This window comes from Tiliqua scincoides, chromosome 1 (assembly GCF_035046505.1).
Source record: "Tiliqua scincoides isolate rTilSci1 chromosome 1, rTilSci1.hap2, whole genome shotgun sequence".
NCBI lineage: Eukaryota > Metazoa > Chordata > Lepidosauria > Squamata > Scincidae > Tiliqua > Tiliqua scincoides.
This window is the reverse complement of record NC_089821.1, coordinates 255,713,406-255,734,315: the sequence shown is the minus strand read 5'-3', so window position 1 is coordinate 255,734,315 and position 20,910 is coordinate 255,713,406. Positions and strand designations below refer to the sequence as shown.

Here is a 20,910-nt window from a genome sequence, read left to right as displayed (position 1 = left end):
TCTGGTGGGCTGACATTCATGGGCTGCATTTGATTTGATGGATCCCAATATGTGGAGTCTGGAATTAGGTTGTGAACATTCCTGGTGTCTCTTGCAGCTGGTGACACCTGGAATTTATATATTGCTTAACTACTCTCTTGAGCAGGAGTTCTCAAAGTCTTCGGGAGTAAAACTCCTGAGGTAAGTCTTGGCAGGGGAGGGGGGAATGCAGTGACATGATCCCCAGGATCACATTACTGTTGGGGGCCAGGGGCTTTCCTTGACTTACACAAATAGCAGTGTCCTGGGGGAGTGGGGATCTCTGTAGATACCTCCACAGGGCACCCCAATGTGTAGAGAATGAAAAAAAAAATTGTGACCCACATTCGGTTTCGTGACTGCAAACTGGAAGTGGGCCACAATGGTTTTTATACATTCTCCATGCATAGGGGAACCCTGCAGAGGCATCTTCGGGGCTCCCCCCCCCCAGGATGCTGCTGCTGCTGCGTTGTGTAAGTAAAGGAAAGCCCTTGGTCCCTACGACAGCGGCATGATCCTAGGGATTGTGTCGCTGCATTCCTCCCGCTCTGCTCCTTAAAGGGATGCCCAAGTTTGAGAATCTCTGCCCTAAAGTCAGAGATGGCTTATCTACCAAGATAAGCTTCTGGCTTATCTACCAGAATGGCTTATCTACTTCTGGCTTATCTACTTCTGGCTTATCTACCAAGGAAGCTCTGTTACGATTACACTGGTTGCAAACAATTCCACCTCTGTGATAATACTGGCTCTTGGTAATGACACAACTGATGCCAATTTGATTTACAGGTTTTGGGAGTGCCCTAAAGATGCCCTAAAGAGTACTGTTTTGGAAAGATTTGGGAACTGGCATTAGTATTGCTTTGTTGGATCTTACTTTGACGATTTTAATCATGGATAAATGCCTGTTCTTGAGGCCTGTTCTGAGTTGGACATGCCAACCCACTTTGAACATTTCCAACCACTCAGACCACTGAGGCAAAAACTGAAATCATCATGGACCACATATAATCCCCCACCTCCCAAACACAAAAATACAATTAAATTTGTAATAAATATAGAAGATTTATTATTTTTAGAGAAGATTTGTAGGTTGATGTATTTGTTTCTGGCTGTGGGTGGTCCATTCTCTGCTCTCTCTGGTAGTCCATGAGGAAGCATTTCCAAAGTGAGTGCTTCTTCATGGACCACCAGAGAACACAGAAAACAGACTGCCCACAGCCAGAGCTGACACTTCAGTGCCAACTGCACCTGTGGATAGTCCATTCTCCCTCTCTGGTGGTCCATGGGAAAGCACTAGCTTGGCAAGATGCTAGAAGTGGTAGGTGATCTCCCCCCCCCCCCGAGTCCTTGTGGACAACTTCTCAGGGTCTCACAGACCATGGGTTGGGAACAAGTGCTTTAGATTCATAGAACTACTTTGGTGGCCAAAAGTATTGGAAGCCCCATGTCCCCGTCCCCCTTGATGGACCTATAGGTTAGTGATCCAGATCTTTGTGCTAAGAAAGCACTTACTGTATAATGGGTGACACTGATGTTTTCATATGGCATAAGTTTATTTTTTTGTGCAGTGTCTCCATGTATTACTTGGGTTCCTCTACTGATCACTTCTCCTTTACCTCTCTCCTAAATGTCATTTCCCTTTTCAAAATCTGTTTGTTCCTCTATACTTGGCATTGTTGTCTTTTATTTTTTACTCTATGTACCTGCTTGTTCTAGTAGTCTATTCTGCCCCCTCATCTCTTCTATTGGATGGGCTGATGGAGGGCATGTTTTGTGGGCCACCTATTTTTTTTTATTATTATTTATTTTTTCAGTGAGTCCAATTGCAATTTTAATAAGACAGAAAAACAAATGAATGAATAAACAACAAACAAGACTGGATCCAAATTTAGTATTGCACTTGCTTCCATGAACAGAAGGAGAATTGGCTCATGCAAAGGTACTAATTGTGAGCTCAACTCTCCTTTAACGTACAGAGGTAAATTTGGAACCAACCCATGATCATTTATACAAAAAGAATTTAAAAGAATTTGGGCTGGGCAGAAATTGGTTAAAAGAAAAAAGTAACCATTATAAGATGCCTTGGAAAAGAGCAACAGTGTCTACAATATGACCCTAGGGCAGTGTTTCTCAAACTGTGGGTCGGGACCCATTAGGTGGATTACGAGCCAATTTTAGATGGGTCCCTATTCATGTCAAAATGCATTTTATTTTTTAATATATTAGACTTGATGCTACCATGGTAAATGACTGCATTTGGGGAAAGGTTACAGGTCTGTCCTTTAACAAGCTAACATGTATATGCTTTTAACAATGACAATCAATGGGGCTTACTCCCAAGTAAGTGTGGATAGGATTGCAGCCTTTGTGATATTTGGGGAATTTTTTTTTTTTTAAACAGATCAGCAACTGTTTGGGAGGATAAGAGGGGTTCTTTATTTTAAATAAATTTTTAAACGTACGCTTATCGTAAACTTTTAATTTACTAACTTAATATGATTTGATTTTGTCATATGGGGGTGTTAACATTTTTCATCCTTGACAATGTCACTTCCAGCCATGACATCACTTCCAGCTGAATGACATCAGTACTGGTGGGTCCCAACAGATTGTCATTCTAAAAAGCGGGTCCCTGTGCTAAAATGTTTGAGAACCACTGCCCTGGGGGGTTGGGTGTAGCAAACACTGGCTTGTTTAAGATGTCCCTTCACTGTATCTTAGCAGCCACAATGTGCTCTTCCCTGGCTAAATATACTTAAGTGTCATAGCAGCTGCTAAATTAACAACTGTCTTCTCTGTTATCCACACATTCATGCTATATCTGTCTTGCAACATTCTTGGGGGCCTCTTAGTAGGAGTTTCTGCTCTCATTTTGTGTCTGGATAATTATAGCTGTTAGAGGCTGCAACCTTCATGCCAGCTCCTTCCTGTCTCCGTGTGCCGTCTTCAGGAGGGTATTTTAATCTCTGTGCTGCTGTGGCTGTTTCTCCAGTTGCTAGGGGGTGGCACAAGTGTTCACGGGTGGGGGAGGCCTCTGTCTGACAAAGAAGTGTCAGCTGAGCATCCTCTGAAGTGCCAACTGCTGATCACACACCAGCTGCACAGGACCTGGCTGCTGCCCAATGGTGCTTAGCTCTCTGAGCAGCCAGGGACAAGCATTCTTCCTTGGGACTCTGGCAGGCTGTGGTCCCATAGAGAGGTCAGCCACTTCTGGTGCAGAACTGCCACCATGGTCAGTGCTCAAGACGAGTACGTTAAGGCAAAACTGTGCGGCCTGTTATGAGGGCTGATGTGCTTGCTTGTTTTTTCCTTAGTAAGCAATCCAGATCAGGGCACGTGAGGAGATGGGTTAAGCCCCCCCCCCCACATTGTGGTCTTAATCCAGATTTAGTCCCCCTCCCCCATATGTGCTCTTTACTAAGGAAAAAGAAACTATGTCAGCCCTAATGATGGAGTTTACCTAACATGTTGTTTGGTCCTTGACCCTTTGCAGCAAAAATGGCAGAGAATAATATAGTATCTTCAAGAAGAACGCAGTTCTCACTGCAAGACTTTTAGAAATGTTAAGAATAGCTTGGCTGAAAGAGAAGAAAAGTCCATCTTACCCAGCATTCTGTATGAGGGGACTGTTGTCTCAGGATCAAACTAGGGTTCAGCTATAATCCTATACACACACAGATTTGGGAGTAAGCCCCATTTAACACAATAGGATTTACTTCTACGTGCTGTTAATGATAGAGATCCATGATTGGTTCTCCCATCTTACTCACTTGTTTTGAAAAATGTATACCCTATCTCAGTGGTTCTTACCAACTTGGGTCAACTTACCCCTGGTCATGGTACCCTGTTGCAGTAGCACAATGCCGTTGGGAGGATGAGACAACTGCTAGCACTCCCCTGAGATGTCATTTGATATTGGCCCAGATTGAGGAGACCAGAAGAGCTGGGAAGAAGAGGCCACTGAGGACATCCAGTGGTGCCCCTGTGAATTTGCTGTGGTGCCCTGGGGTGTCGCAGTGCACAGTTTGGGAACCACTGCCCAGCACGCAACAACCCTAAAACTAATTTGTACCATAAAAACAAACATCAATAAGTGGCATTAAAAACTATTAAGATGTAAAATGCAGATAGGTGACATTTAAAGATGACATTTAAATAAGACTGGAAAAATAAAACTGACTTTGCCCAGTGCTGAAAGAACATGAGACATGGTGCCAGGCACAGCTGGCCCATCCATATGATGATGTTCATATTGGGCAAGAGATGGGGAGCAGCAGACATGCTTGTCACTTCCCTCCCGTCCACCACCACTGTTCCTTCCTCCACATAGCTGTTTACTCAGACCAGGAAGTGCAGAGCATGCTGGGAGGAAGGGGCAAGTAAGGAGACCAGCTCCATCATAGGATCACATCCAACACACTTGGCAATTCACTTGGCATTGTTTGGATTAAAGAGTCTTCATAGAGGAAGGAGCCAGTAAAGGGTGCACAGATTGGGAGGGGCAGCAGGGAGGACAGTGCTATTGGTCTGCCAGAGGTAGCCCAATAGTTTCAGCAAGTCCTGATGCCAGGTGAGGCAGCTGGGGAGTATAGCAGAGAGCCAGGAACAATTAATAAGAAAACTGGGCATGCAGAATAGTTCTAACAAAATGCAGGTTTTAGTTCTATGGCACATTCTCTGCATATGGCCCCAGAAAAACGGTTAGAATTGCCCTTCCAGTCCAGTCTAAGTCTTGGGTGAACTACCAAGCTGTGACTAACCCAGGGTCTTCTAAATACTGGCATTGATCAAGGAATGGATGAGTAAGGAAGAACATCCTCTGATGGGGCACCATAGCCAAGACTGCCTTCCCCTAATTTCCAAAGCCTTCCAGAGGAGTGCTATCAAACAAAGATACTGCACAGCAAGTACGCGTGGGCACAGTCGGGCCTTGAGGGCCCAAGTTAGATAGGTGTTTACATGTTTTTTAAAAGCAACTGGTGTGGAATTGGGGTCTGGATTGTGACAACGGGGGAAAGGTTTTTAACACTTTTCCCTAGACCATTTTTTTTGATGAAAATTATTCCTTTCCTTGTGGCAGCTATTGTCCCATAAGGGAAAACCCAAGTGTACTAGTTAGTCTTCCTTTTTACCTTAATATGGAAAATAGCATTAGAAAGGAGACAGGATTTTTAATGGGCAAATTACGTGGGAGGGAAAGGGTTAACCGCCCAGCATCACTGGAATGGTACAGTCCATTCTACTCATTCCCACTGTGTTCTGCTACAAGTGTGGACCACCTGTGTAGCACAGTGAGGTGGTAGCCTGGAGTAATAGAATGCTGGACCACCTCACTTCAGGTGAGGGTAACATTTTTGAATACTCCCTAATGTAAAATAAAATAAACCTCTGAATTTTTAAAAAAAGCACACAAGTGACAAGGATTTGCTCAACTTTTCTTCATGTTCCTACTGAATACAAGGAGCTTTTCATATAAGACAGAATTACAAAATGCAGTTCCTACACCTGCATGAGAAGTAGTCCTCTGCGCCACCTCAGTACTCTACCACGTCATTCTGCTGACAGCCTCCACCAGTCCTTTGCCACCTCCCTGCCCCTTCATTCTGTCAAAAGAAAAATGACATTTCCTTTATTGTAGTGTCTTGTTGAAGCAGAGAGAGAGAGAGAGAGAGAGAGAGAGAGCTGGCTTCAAGTTATTTTTCAAAGAACAATTATTTCCATGCAGCCATCTTTAAGCCTTTTGACCCAGAGCAAATCCCTTCACTTCAACAGGATTACTCTAGCACAATTAATTAGAAGATTGTAGCTTCAGCTCTTATGTTTTTTCAGCTCAAATAATATCTACAAAGGGAGCATGTCTTATCATTTGTACATTTTTTAATTTGAGCACACTAATTATAGCTGATCCGGTGCCAGGGGAGGAAACAGGTCCTCACTCAGCACCTTCCCTGCCCTCCCCTGGGCTTCATTATTAATTTGGCAGCAGCTGAATAAGGTCCTTGGCATTCACTGTAGGGGAGGCTTCACTTTCCCAGTGGCAAGCTATGATTAGTCAACGTATTTCTTGCAACAGTTGGATTACCTCAGCTGCTGCCAGAATTCCCTGCATGTCTTCTTTTTAATGTGCATACCCAAGTACAAAAAGTGTGTGTGTGTGTGTGTGTGTGTGTGTGTGTGTGTGTGTGAGAGAGAGAGAGAGAGAGAGAGAGCTGACCAGAGGTCCTTTTCCTCCAGGGCTATCTCCTCTTACTAGCAACATCCTCTAAGGGCTTTTGTACCACTCTTACAAGACCCTTTAACTTGAGATGCCAGATTAACTGGCACCATTTGCATGCTAAGTATGCACTGTGCCACTCCTATGGCGCAATCCATTGTGACAGGATCTTTGTGCCCCGGACAATTGTGTCCCAGCCAAATGCCATTGGTGTTTCTGGACATTTGCACCCAGGTTTGCCTGGTTATTTGCACCAAATAACTTGGACGAAAAAAAACTCAGACTCAAGTGTTCAGGATGCCAGTGACCAGGATGCATTTGACCAGGACACAATAGTCCAGGATGCAAATACCCTAGTACCCAGTCCTATGCATGTCTACTCAGAAGAAAGTCCCAGTGAGATGAGTGGATTTCTAGCTCCTCCCAAGTAAGTGTTTATAGGAGTGTAGTCCTAGGGTACTGAAGTCATGGCATGGGTCCTTCATGGAATTTGGAAAGCAGCAATCAGGAAATGTCCAAGAACACTGACTGGGAGGCTGGTTGGGCCCCCTCCCCTTTAATTCAAACATCTGTTTACCCAATATAAAGTGAGCATGACATTCCTGGGTCTTTGGAGAGTGTCTACCTTTCTTAGATGGCTGTCTAACCAGCCCTTCAGCAACTCTTAGGAACAGAATTCACTACATTTTGACATTTATACGAGAAACAAAGAAATAACCATCAGCTCTAAAACTGAAGCACACAACTGGCTTAGGAACACAGTTCAAAAATCATCCCCAACCAACTCATTCACAAGGTGCCTCCTCTAGTCCCGCTTGCAGTCTTCCTCATGAGTAGCTGATAGGTGCACAAGCACCAAAGCTTCAGCACTTGTGGTTGCCTTACCTAAAAGTCTCCCCCTATTATTGCACGAGTTCCAGAAATGCTTCCCCTGATTACAGGATAACCATCTCCAAACACTGCAAAACCTGCATAACCAACATTTTGGAATTATCTCCAGAGTAAGGTCCTGAAGGCTTGTTGTCCCAGCCTTGGGCAGATGTCTGTAGTTGGGGTAGATGAATATGTGGAGATGGGGAATGGGGTCTGTGTGAGCTGCTTGGTGCCTTTTTGCTAGAATGACAAGACTTAAACTTTTAACAGTTCCAATCAAATTATGGAGATGGATGGAACATTTACACCAAGGGGAAAACATTATGCAGTGCAGAACAAAATGCAGTCCTCTCACCTTTCCTCTGCCAGGTTATGTACCTTCCCAAGCTGTTACAACAATCTTAAAGCAACAAGCTTCTGGCTTGTGAGCTGCTTCCAACAACCTTTGAAGGAGGACAGAGTACCTAAATCCGGACAAACTCCAAATGTATCCAAATGCCCCCAATATTGGTTTGATGTACTTGTGTGCATTTCAGGCTTGTTCTTAACCAGTTACCTGATGCTTGTTTGGTTGTTATTGATTGTGTTTGACAGAGGCTTTGAAATAATAGTTCAGGTTCTATTCTAGTTAGGGAAAAAGTAAGTTTGGTTCAGTTTTTGGTTCACGTTCAGGTCTGAGTCGTGATGCACAAGTTATGAAACATGTCTACATTCTTCTTCTGTTAAGTCTTGAGAACCAGAAGTAACAACAGCCTGCAGCTGCTTGGAAATGTCACTTAACAGAAGTGATTATCTTCACGTTTGATAGCATGTGAAGTTTGGAAAATGCATATTTCATGAGTCCATAATAATGTTCATTTCTGCTTAGATAGTTTTTGTTCAGAACTAGTATCTGAAATATCTCTGAAAGAAAGGGCTCTTCCCTCCCTTTTTTGTTTCTCCACTATTAGCGTTAAATGTATTCTAATCCATTTTAGAGAAGAAGCAGTAGGAGGGAGATTTTGTGTGTGTGTGTGTGTGTGTGAGAGAGAGAGAATTACAGTAATATGATACTTCTGAGGGCTCTTACATGATATTTTAACCCTTGCCAATGCTTTCCTCTCCCATTTTTGATTCTAGGCCAGCTGTAATGGACAAGAAGGTGGGTGATCTCTCTACTCTGAATGAAGTCGGCTACCAGCTACGCATCTGACCAAACCAGGGGCCAAACAAGATGGCTTCCAGAGTGCTTCTTATTGCACTTTATCCTGTGATCAATGGACAAAGGGGAGGGGGCTATGACTATTTATTATGAACCATAAGGATTTTATTTAATATTTTACTAGATACTAGGAATTCTAGCAATGACAGTGGTGGTATTTTTATTTTTAAATCCATGGAGTGAAATCAAGAAAAAAGGAAATTAAAAAAAAAGTGTTTTTACCTATGATAAAATTGTTAATTCTCCACCAGTTTAGAAAGGGGAGATCCCGTGGCGTGGCTTGATTTTTGTTTGGATTGAAATCATTGTTTCTATAGTGGTTATTTTTTCTGGGCTTGGAGCATTGTGTGATGTCTGTAGGGTTTAGGAGTGGCGATGATGGAAGTATATTCCTCTGTAGTGTTCAAAAGCGCTGGGGTGCAGTAGATTGCAAGTCAAAGGCACAGTCTAGCCAGAACTTGCACAATGCCCATTGAAATGAACGAGATTTGTGCAAGTCCAATTCATTTCAATGGATTTCAGTGGAAAAGAGGCGGTCCACAGACTGTGTCTCGGGTACAGTATTAATGTGACATTCAGCAATAAAAACAGCAGACCAGAGGTTGAGAGTGGAATTTTTTTTGGTCAGAGTATCAATATTACCTCAAGAACCTTTACAATAGATATGCAAAACTGACAGTCTTTTAATTTTGTAACGGATTTGTACTGTGTTCCCAGCTTTTCTGGTAGCAGAACATTTACTGGACCCTTCCCGACCACACCTATTCCGCCTTATTCTTATATGCATGTGTATGAAGAAATGGAAAGTATCATTATATGCAAGTGTCTTCTTAAAAGCACTGAAGTCTTATTATGATGGTGGCGGTTCAGCAACCTGTTGAGGTTGATTGTCCATCTTAAAAAAAAGAAATTGACTGATGATGATTTTTGAAAACTCGTTAAAAAATATTTTGTCATCAACTTTTAACCTTTGCAGGCTACAGTCCTTTAAGCACAAGTGGGAATAAAACAGTGGTTCTGATGCGCAAGGGAGACTGTTTGGGGCTGGCTCATGCATGAGGCCAATGGAGGTGGTTGCATGCTCTTGTTCCCCACATTTGAAAAGAGGGGAAAAGGAAATGTGGAGGTCTCTGCTCTTCCTCCATTTGGGATATAGGGAATGGGTGGGGGCAGCATTTCGTGGACTATCTCAGGAGCTGGGAGGTCTTAGGCCAGCCTTGGAGGTCACATGGGGCTCTGTGTATTGAAGAGTTGCTCCATTTTGTTCGGTGTGTTGGGGAGTGCTTAGCATATGCCATGGGAATTCCCCATTGTGCCCATGGAACATTAGAGAATTCTCCAGTGTAAAGTCTGGAGCAATCTATATGCACACAATACCCTGGGGAATTTTGGATCATGCTGAAGAACCAACAATCATTGTTTTGTACAGATAAACATTATAGTTTGTGTGTATTGAACACTCTTAAAAATAATGTCAGAATCAATGGGCTTCCCTTATGAATGTATTCTTCTTGCTCTGTTTGTATGCCTGTAATTTTGTTCAAAATTTGTTTCTTCTAAAGGTTGATGCTTCAAGGTGATGATGTCTTGTCATCTTATATTAAGATCAGACATCCTCTTGCATTAAATTATGGCCAATGTGTTTGGGGAAGACAGTATGGATTACAGTAAAAAAAATAAAATAAAGGAAGGCATAAATCCATGGCCAAGGAAATGTATTTTAAGAACACAGCAATAAAATCTTGTATTTGGACAAAGTAAATCCTTAAAAAATGACTCATTGGGTTTGGAGAGGAGTGGGCTGCTATGGACCTTCAAGGTCCAGTATAGATGCAACAGTGCTGATCTCTCAAATAGAATTAAGAGATTGAGAGCAAGTCATGCACTTGCACATTCCGTCTCCCTTGCACCTTCCATCTCTGGAGCAGTTTTTACCCTCTCCCATTATCTGTGGTTTTGTATTATGTAAGCTAGCTTCCATCAAAGACAGGGTCTTTCAAACCCACTTTGAACCATAATTTCATTCATTGGTTAGTGAGGGAACCATGCTTTGTGTTCAGGTGTATTCAATGTGAATTCGTGGTCAGTGTTGAGAAGGGACAGGAGCAAGTGCTCTGGAGAGAAGGCAGCACAGAAGTCTTCTGCCCACTCCTGATCTCCTTAGCTGTGATGGACAGCCCAATCCTATACTCAGCACCATTGCCAGGTGCAATGGTGCCAAAATGGCAACCGTTGTATCCAGCGGCACGGCCGGGGCTACCACAGATCTCCTCAGGGAAGGGGACTTTTGTCCCCTTCCCCTGAGGACAGCCCCAGGCTCCACAATGGAGCTTCTCCAGTCTGCACTGGCTATTTTGCTAGTTCAGGCTTGAGAACCTCTGTGTGGGCTTCCCAGCCCTACACTGAGGATAGGATACAGTGGAGCAGGGCTCCGCCAGTCCCTCCCCCCTCCTGGGCCAGTTACTCTCCTGTCTCACCCACCCTCCCCCGCCCAGGAACACCTCCCCCTACCCTGCAAACCCACTCCACTAGCAGGTGAACTTACCCCCACCTGTGCTATGGAATCCCAGCATGGTACTGAGGTCCTACACCAACTGGCAGGGACTGGTGATTCCTCCTCTCTGAGTGCTGCAGATGTGCCTTATGGCATGTTTGCAACACCGAGTGCTGGCACTGGAGCTCAGTGCCAGTGCTCGGACCTGCATAGGATTGGACGCTAAGTGATGGGGAAGATTATGGCCAGATTGGACTGCATTTGATGTATGGAAGTATTCAGTGTTCAACAAGGACCATGTGCATTTCATTGTGCCCAGCACAATCTCCTTGTTAAGGGCCAAGGAGACAAAAGAGCATGGAGAGAAGGACTCAATACACACTCCCTGTCGAGGGAGGATGGGATGGGTCATCTTCTTTTTAGGACATTTGGTTGTGTCCAGAAAAATCCAACTCTTGGATGAAAATAAAAAAAGTAAAACAGTATAGTATTAATGAATCTCATTATTCAGAATCTACTGAGGGCTGATTTCATGTAATTTTTCCCTATTCCAGTGACTTTTAGTCACCCAGTGGTAAAATTTGCATACATTTTGAATTTAAAAAATGTATGTGCCATATACCCTCTGTACTTAAATTTCCCCCCTGTTTTTCTAAAGTATGATAATGTACATCTCTAATAAAGTATTTGGGGCACCGTTCACCATGAACGTCTCTTGCACAAGTTAGCTTGAGATTAAATGGAAGTTACATTTCCCCCTGTAACTCTGGATTTTGCCACATTCCCCAAAGCCTTTCCATTGCATAATGAAACTTTTCTATGATGGGTGGATTATTTTGTATCCTGGTTTTATGTTGTTTTCCTTACCTACAAGTGACTCCTATTATATCGCAACATTTATCTGCAATTTTTTAATCTTAAAAACTGTGATTTCAATGACCAGGTTTATATCTTGCCATCAGTTTGTCATATGCTGTTCTGGATAAGAAACATGCATGGTTTTTGATTTTCTTGTCATTTGTATGTTCAGTGCAGCATGGAACTTTAATAAAATGTCTTGGAAGTCTTTTTAATAGCCTCCGGTACATTTTTTTAAACCATGTAACAGAATTACAAAATTGCTGTGATTAACTTTGGTCCCAATTCATTTGTATGTGGGTATAACATCCAGCAGCACTCTGATTAAAACACTGTAATTGTGCCAATCAGCTGTTGAGTAAAAAGGGGGGATTTGATCTAGCCCCCAGGCAAATCTCTGCCTATGATTGTTGCTTTACATCTGCTAGTACTCAAATAGCCATTAACCAGAGGAACCTTTCCCAAAATTGTCAGTGTTCCCTGTGAAGTGTTTGATCGGAAACAGCAGCTCCACCTTTCCAGCTCAAGTCAAGGACAGGGCCATATTTCATTTCTGTTTTGCAAATGATCAATGGAAAGCAGGTTTCTGATCAAGTCAACCAGAGTGGGATGGACTCCACTCAAAAAGTTCTCAAAAATTCCAGGAATGTATTTTTCCAGAGGATTGTCTAATAAAAAATAACTTCTACAGCAAGGTGGCCCAAATCCTGAACCAAAAAGTCAGATTTTATTGGTTGCATAACCAGATTTCCATAATGTATCTTGTTCTTGCATACTTCTGCAGTTTTGTACTTTTGCATAATTATGAGATGAGGGAAAGACTTATGCTGCAGAATTAAGGTTATCCAGAACTCCTCTGGCTTCTAAGATTTCATCAGGTATCATCCATACTGCTTCTGAGGGCCCAATCCTATCAAATCTCCAGCAATGATCCAGCTGTAATGCAGCCCCAGAGTAAGGGAATAAATATTCCCTAACCTTGAAGAGAACTCTGTGACTGCTCCCCATTGCAGAATGCAGCAGGTACCCTGTGCCTTGCCAGATTCCAAGACCAAGCTCCACCTCAAGAATTATGCCCACTTTAAGCAAATTAGCTCCCCTTCTTTCCCCAACAATGGCCCTAGTTCTGCCCTGCAGCACTGCTGGACCCCACCACCAGGGCAGCTCGACTGTACAACCTGCAGAGGTCCTCCCCTCTCCTGCCAGCAGCTCCTCCAGCCACTACAGCAGCACCTTGGTAGTCAGCAGGTCTTGGGCATGGCAGCCACACACCTATCTCCAAACCCATCTGTCCTTTAGTTAGCTAGTCCATCAGCCATTAGTTCCTCAGTCCATTAATCTAATTCCCCAGACTTTCCTCCTCCTACTACCCACACCTCTTTCCTTCCTGCAGGTGCTACTTATATTCCTAGAGACCTCATTGTCTCTAGTGGCAGCAGCTGTGCAGCACACCCTTTGCCCCCTTAAAGGGGCCACTGCTGACACCACATCCTATCTCCTTGAGATATCTTGCGCATTTCCACTCCACCCTGTTGGCACAGTTGCATTGGCACTGGAAAGCTGGGTAGGATTGGGCCCCAAGTATTTTCCTTCATGGGTACTCGAAACTTGATGTTGCCCATGTCAGCTGCTATCTGTATCTGGGAGCAGAGCTGGAGCCAGTAGTCGTTAGCACATCTCCTGGCAATCTGCTGGACTTTGCTGCAAGCAGCTCGGAGGACCTGCAGGTTGCGCTCACTGGGACAGGCCTTGTGTGCTGCTTGAGCTCTCCTCTTTTCCTCAATGACTGGTGTCAACTCCTCAGAGTGGGCTTCAAACCAGTCTGCCGTCTTGTTGGTCTTCTTGCCAAATATGGACAAGGCGTTGTTGTAAACGGCATTCTTGAAATGTTCCCATCTGTTGGATGCGTTTGCATCGACCGGGCCTGGAAGAGATTGCATCCTGAGTACACTTCTGTACTGCAGCGAGTCATGGACTCTTCGCTCACAGCAGGAGAGGAAACTGAACGCTTTCCACATGCGCTGCCTCCGACGCATTCTCGGCATCACCTGGCAGGATAAAGTTCCAAACAACACAGTCCTGGAACGTGCTGGAATTCCTAGCATGTATGCACTGCTGAAACAGAGACGCCTGCATTGGCTCGGTCATGTTGTGAGAATGGATGATGGCCGGATCCCAAAGGATCTCCTCTATGGAGAACTCGTGCAAGGAAAGCGCCCTACAGGTAGACCACAGCTGTGATACAAGGACATCTGCAAGAGGGATCTGAAGGCCTTAGGAGTGGACCTCAACAAGTGGGAAACCCTGGCCTCTGAGCGGCCCGCTTGGAGGCAGGCTGTGCAGCATGGCCTTTCCCAGTTTGAAGAGACACTTTGCCAACAGTCTGAGGCTAAGAGGCAAAGAAGGAAGGCCCATAGCCAGGGAGACAGACCAGGGACAGACTGTACCTGCTCCCGGTGTGGAAGGGATTGTCACTCCCGAATTGGCCTTTTCAGCCACACTAGACGCTGTTCCAGAACCACCTTTCAGAGCGCGATACCATAGTCTTTCAAGATTGAAGGTTGCCAACTTTTTAACTACTAGAAACTTACTTAAAAAAAAGAAATAGCAAAAGTTGCAGCTCATTTCTGTACCCAGGATCACATTCTGTGCTTCATCTTTGTGGGGTTGCAACATACACACAAGGTGTCCCATCACATTTCTACTGAAACAACCTTGTTTTTTGCCCCATGAGCTTTGGAATCACAAGGGGGATGCTGCAGAAGGCTAAGCAAGCTCAAGCTATGCTTTGATGTGCCACTATGGATAGAAAAGATTTCTCAAGACTGAAAACTAGACGCTTTGAGCTCATTTCCCCAGGGCACTTGTGTCCTTTAAGTTTTGTTTCTCTAAGCAAGGAACTAAAGATAATGTTGCATCTTGGCAACAGAAAGGTTTTTATATACATTGCATTTAAAAATCAAAGTGAAGCAAATCTAAATTCTGCAGCAGGAAAAACAGAATTGTGCAGCCTGCACATATTATACAAATATCCATTTTTGCATAATGCATTCTATTATTGTATGTCATTGGGAAGGGCAAACAGTTATACAGGACATTGGGTCCCTAACTACTGGCCACTGGAAGTCCTGTTTAGCCCTCTTTCCTTCTGAGATTTCTGGCACAATCCTAACCGCCTTATCTGGCCCAAGTCCCTTGGGCCGGCATAGGAGGGTTGCAAACGTGCTGTAATGTGGGAGGAAGCCGTGTCGGTGCATGTAGATGTGCTGACACACAGAGGCCGTCAGAAGCCTCCATGGCAGCTTCTTCGCTGCTGCTTGTGTCGGCGCGCCCGCACCAACACAAGCAGCAACAGTAGGTGTGGGGGGTGGGGGCAGGAGGGGGGCGTTTCTGGGCGGGGGAGGGTGGGCAATGGGTGGCTCTGGGGGTGGGCGCGCGGGGAGCCGGGGGTGGGGCAGGGCTGGGACCCGGCAGTTATGCCAGATCCCAACCCCTGTCCCAGCAGAGAACGGAGTGGCTTCAGGCCACTCTATTCTCCTCAGACTTGCGTTACCTCCAGAGGTGGTGCAGGTCCGAGGAGACCCATTGGGGCCAGCAGCCCTTACCCAGGGGTAAAGGGAAGAGGGGGGTCAAAACACTAAGTTTCCAGGCACCTGAATGCCCATGTAAAGTGCCCCCTCCCCCTCACCAGAGCCATACCAGGCTTGGTGTTGCTCTCACTGCCCCAAATGGCTCTGAAGGCAAGGAAGGGCCACTTTACAAAAAAAAAAAGTTAGCATTTGGACACCCCTCTAGCTACGCCACTCCTTCTCTTACATTTAGCAGGGGGAGAGGAACCGTCCCTCTTCACCCCAGTATGGTGTCTTTTCCAGTGGCTGGTGCTGGTGCTTCTTCTGGTTACAAGTCATAATAGGTATGTGCAAGCTCTTGGTTTTAGAGGCAGGCTGCCTCTGATTGCCAGATGCAGGGGAGGGCACCAGGATGCGGGGTGAGCCTGTTGTCTTGTGTGGGCGATTTGGGGGGCCACTGTGAGATACAGGAAGCTGGACCTTTGGCCTGATCCAGCAGGGCTCTTCTCATGTCTTCTTATGGTTTGTGCACCCTTTGGGGACAGGGGAGCATTGATTGCTTTATTTCTGAGTAAACTGCTTTGTGAACTTCTCTGTTGAAGAGCAGCACAATAAATATTCTTAATAATAATAATGGTGCCATCTCCAGATCTCTTGCATGCACGACTGCGACTGTCTCCTTGCTTCAGGTGGATCCCGAAATGCAATGGAAACCTTCCCAATATTGATCCAGTCTCCTCCCCAGCTGCTTGGGCAGCCCTTGTCCAGGGCTGTTGGGGCAACCTGGAAGCACCTTGGGTTCCGCTGTCCTTGGAGCCACATTCCCCTTCACGCCAATGGCTGAAGGCACCCGCTCCAGGACCAGAGTCCAGCCCCTCATGGCAACAGAGAGAAGCCCCAGTCCTTTCACTTGCTCCTGGGGATGCAGCGCCCTCATTTGCATGCGCAGAGCCCACTGGAGGACTCCGCGACAGGTCAAGGGGAGGCGGGAGCAACGGTGGGGCCGCCCAGCGGGGGAGGCTCCGCCTCCTGAGCTCAGGAGTTTGCCTCCCGCTGGCAGCTACACCGCCTTGCTCCCCGCGGCCGCCTGGGCAGGCAAAGGGCACAGGAGCGCCACCCCCGGTGACCGACAAGGCAGCGCGAGTCCAGCGGCAGAGTGATGCTGGCTGCCGGCAGGCGAGCGCTGGAGCCTCGGACTGTGTCTCGGGAGGGAGCCATTGGCCCCCCAGGCAAGAAGCGCCAGGAGCGAGGACCCCCCGGGCGTCCTCCGCCCCCGTTTTGCCTGCCTGCCCCACTTAGCCCCTTCCATCCTCCGCCAGCCCGCCTGCCCTTGGCTGGGCTTCCGCCAGGGGTCCACCTGGGCTGAGCTTCCACCCCCGACACACACACAGACACCCTAAACCGGCTTCCGAGCAGCCCCTGCATCAGGAGGAGGTTTTGCACACACAAACGTTCTTGCAGGCATATGGTGCACCTGCGGAACGGGCTGCCACTTGACGGCTCAGGAGACCGGAATGCTTGAGCAGTGGCCTCTCTAAGGGGGAGGCCGCCGGGATCAACTGGCCGGGCTCCACGGCAGCTGCCTGCTGAGCAGCTTCCACCCTTCTGCATCCGAAGGATGGATGGGCTGGCAGGGCGCTGGAGCAGCACCCGCATCTCCAGGTGAGGGGGGAGGGAGGAAGGGCGTCCTCCCTGGCCTGCTCCTGCCTCCCTCTCAGGGCTTGCAGAGAGGCAAGGAGTGCTGCTCAGGAAGGAGCAGTAGCCAAGCAGGGACTGTGATGTCAGGCTGCAGTCCTCCTGGGCATATCTATTCAGAAGTAAGTCCCACTGGATTCAATGGGGCAGACTCCCAGGTAAGTGTGGATAGGACTGCAGCCCTGAAGCCCAATCCTGTGCATGTCTACTCAGAAGTAACTCCCACTGGATTCAATGGGGCAGACTCCCCTGAAAGAATGGATTGGATTGCAGCCAAGCTCCTAAGCAGCAGCCGCCTCCCCCCCCCCACACACACACGTTGCCCCTTCCCTTTCCCAGCAGTCCCCCTGAATGAGCAATGCCACACCCAGACCTTTAGGCATCTTCAGGGCCTCTGAGAGGAATTTTATCAGGGGGTACGGAAGTTTCTTTTGGGCCCCTTTGCAAAGGGGGAGGGATGAAACAGAGTGGGGGAGGGTGGAGACAGCAGGAAAAGTCTTTGGAGCCCAGGTCTACCCACCCACAAGGCATTGGCAGCTAGATACAGTAATACCAAACACTCCTAAGTATCTCTAAAATCTTTCAAATATAGAAAATCATGCAGAAAATGAGCATCATCATATTGAGGCTCACACTAGAATGGCAAGTGTCCTGTGTGCACCAAAATGAACTTCTGCAGCAGCTGTAGCTCTGTAGCTGTGTCCCTGAACTCCTATACATTCCTTCATGGTAAGCAGATCCACAAGCCAAAAAGCTACTGTAGCAGTCCAGTTTCCTCCCAGATTTGACAATGTGTTAAGGAATGTCATGTATGCATTCCTTGGCCCAGCATATACGGCTTGCCAGTAGCTGCAGCCGCACTCATGGTATTATCCCCAGCATCTTGTGACGGCCACAAGTCTGAGTAGATAGGAAATTGTAAGATCCCAGGAAATTTCTGGGCCCCTTCCTTTGGTTCCTTTTTGACCCTGGGCTCTGGTACAAATTGCCCCCTTTACCTCCCCTCTCCTAGGCCCTGGCGCCTTCCACTCCCCGGGCCAGGAGCACTGACTTGCAAAGGCAGCGGCAGGGGCGTCTATCCCACCCCTGCCCACCACCCTCCTTCCTGCCTGCTCCAGAAGAAATCCTGAACCGAGGGCCTGTGAGAGGAATCTTATCAGGAGGTACAAAGTTTATTTTGGGCCCCTTTCCAAAGAGGGAGTGGTGAAACAGAGTGGGGATGATAATGGGGGTGGGCAGAATGGGGGCCAAACAGGCACTAGGAAAGTGGCAACAGCCAGAATAGTCTTTGGAACCCAGGTCTACTAGTCTTCCCAATGCAAAGCTCAGGTCTACCTGCCTGCCCGGCATTGACCGCTAGATACAGTAATACAGAAAACCAAATACACTCCTAAGTCTCTCTAAAATCTTTCAAATACAGAAAATTATTTCAGGAGGTTAGTATTTAGACTCACACTAGAATGAAAAGTGTCTTGTTTGCACCAAAACATGCTTCTGTAGCAGCTGCACTCCCGCAGCTGTGTCCTGAGCTCCTCTACACTCCTTCACGATAAGCAGATCCACTGTAGCAGGCCAGCTTCCTCTCAGACGTGACACTGTTAAGGAATGTTCCTGGGCCTGGTATGTATGGCTTGTGGCAATTCACACCATAAGCCCATGGTAATGTTCCCAGCATCCCACATGGGCAATGAGTCTGGGTGAGATTGGAAAACGTAAGATCCCAAGAAATGTCTGGGCCCCTTCCTTTGGCTCCCGGGTCCCCTTTTTGATCCGGAGCCCAGGTACAAATTACCCCCTTTACCCCCCTCTCCTAGGCCCTGCACACACAGGCACACTTTTCTCATACAGTAATCTCATACTGGAATCTCATACAGTTAAGCTAAAGGCCACCTCCTAGCTTGCTAATCATGGGAGTGCACACATCAAGTCAGTTGCATGCCCAAAATCAAGAGGCACATTGCCAAAAAGGCTTTAGCTCTGTGACAGAATGCATGTATGCTTTGCAGGCCAATGGTCTCTGGCTTCCATCCCTGGATCTCTAGGCTGAAGGATCTTGGGCACCAGGGCTGGGAAAGACCTACAAGAGCTGCTACTAGTCAGAGTAAGCAGCACTAGGCTGGATGACCCAACAAGAGTCATATGGTCGCAGAGATGTCTGAGAGTGACTCAGTATTATCCACCTCTTCTTTTTAGCAGATGTATTAATAAAGTCTGCTTGCAATACAACCTGAGATGTGGGGATGATTTGCAAGAACACTTCTCCGACATGGGGAACTTTTTCTGATGCTATTTTGCACTCACAGCTTTAGTTTTCAAAGTGCTCAAGAGGTTTACCACCACAAGACAAATTATCCATTCAACTTTTCCGGTACAGATCTGTGAACTGAACACAAGAAATATTCAAAAGGTGGTACTGAAAACTACTGGTATTTCCATTTACTGGAAACATGCCAGACACACTTTGACTCTGCAGGTTTTCTCCTCAAGCGTATTTTCCCTTTGCAGTATTTTCCAGAAAGAAAACAGGTTCCCTTTCTTTGGACGGCAGTAAAAGGCACATTTCTGTAGCCATATGCTCATAGGATCATTTCAGAAAGGAAAGCTGCAATTATAAAAGCTTAGACTAGATGCAGCCCATCATTTGGCATGATGGAATGGTTTGGAACACTATCTCCAATGCAAGATCCACTGAAATGAAGTAGCACAATAGCATGTTATTTCACGTCAATGGGTTCGGGTGACAACACTATCTACTGGTTAAAGCCCTTTTGTCCCAAGTTCTTTGGACATCACATGTCTCATATCAAGCCATTAGCAGGAGGATTTTTTTTTAGGTGCACCACTGAGGGTTGAGTGATAATGATATTTTAGTTAAAGGGCCAAACTACATGTGACATTAAGTATGTCATGGCATGCTTGCTTTTCCTTGTGTAAATAGCACAAGTAGGGTGGGGGATCCATGTTACGACAAAGGGTAGGAGGCTTTCATGCTACCCCACCCATCGAAGGTCTGATCAGGATAGGCATAAAGCACACACTATTCACACAAGAAATGAAAGGTTTCATTGGAGTCAATGAAAATGAAAGTTTTTTTTTCCTTTGTGTAAACAACAGTCATGGGGGTTCTGAACTACCACACACAATCTCTCATGTGCTATTTACACAAGGAGAAGTAAGCATGTTAGGGCTAATGATGATCACTTTAAGACTGGCCCTTAGCAACTGTACTTCCATCTGTTCAGTCCAGTCGGTGTGGATTATAGCCTGTCTTTTTTTTAAAGTTACTTCCAAACACAAGGTAATTTCAGGTACACTCTTCCCCACTGCTTTGTGCTCATGTACCATTAATTAGGCAATCTTAGCACACTTTCTCTGTTAATGATTTGAATATCAACAAAGCCTGTGGCTTCAACAGAAGCACTACAGAATATTCTAGAGCAGTGGTTCTCGCACTTTTCGCACTTGTGCGAAAAAGTGGGACCCACATTTTTGAAACAGAATCTGTCAGGACCCACCAGAAGTGATGTTATGAAAGGAAGTGACATCATTGAGCAAGAAAATTTTTAACAATTCTAGGCTGCAATCCTACCCACACATACCCAGGAGTAAGCCCCATTGACTATCATATAAAAGCATATGCAGAGTAACCTATTAAAAGTATAGATCTGCGATATTTCCCCAGATGCAGTCACATACCATGGGAGCATCAAGTCTAATAAATTAAAAATAAAATACTGAAATGAATGGGGACCCACCTGAAATTGGTTCGCGACCCACCAAGTGGGTCCAAACTCACAGTTTGAGAACCACTGTTCTAGAGACTTGTGAGGGTACAAGAGACTGCTTGCCTGGGTGGGCAGTGGGTGGGGAAGGGAAGAGGAAGGGTGTTGAACCCAGTCACTAGCTCTCAGCCTAACTTACCTATCAGCATTGTTCTGAGGGTTAACATGGGGGCAAAAGAGAACCATGTATATCACCCCTGAACTCT

At 46.1% G+C, this 20,910-nt stretch overlaps 1 protein-coding gene across 2 annotated transcripts in view; it reads left to right on the top strand.

The window, feature by feature from the left end:
• VASH2 (vasohibin 2) overlaps positions 1-8,641 on the top strand; it is a 57,178-nt gene extending 48,537 nt beyond the window's left edge. For both annotated transcript variants that reach the window (XM_066611721.1, XM_066611720.1), the window contains one exon: positions 8,225-8,641. In XM_066611721.1, coding sequence (XP_066467818.1) covers positions 8,225-8,297 — 73 coding nt within the window. In that variant the 3' untranslated portion in view covers positions 8,298-8,641. The remainder of the gene's footprint in view (positions 1-8,224) is intronic.
• The last annotated feature ends 12,269 nt before the right edge of the window (positions 8,642-20,910 follow it).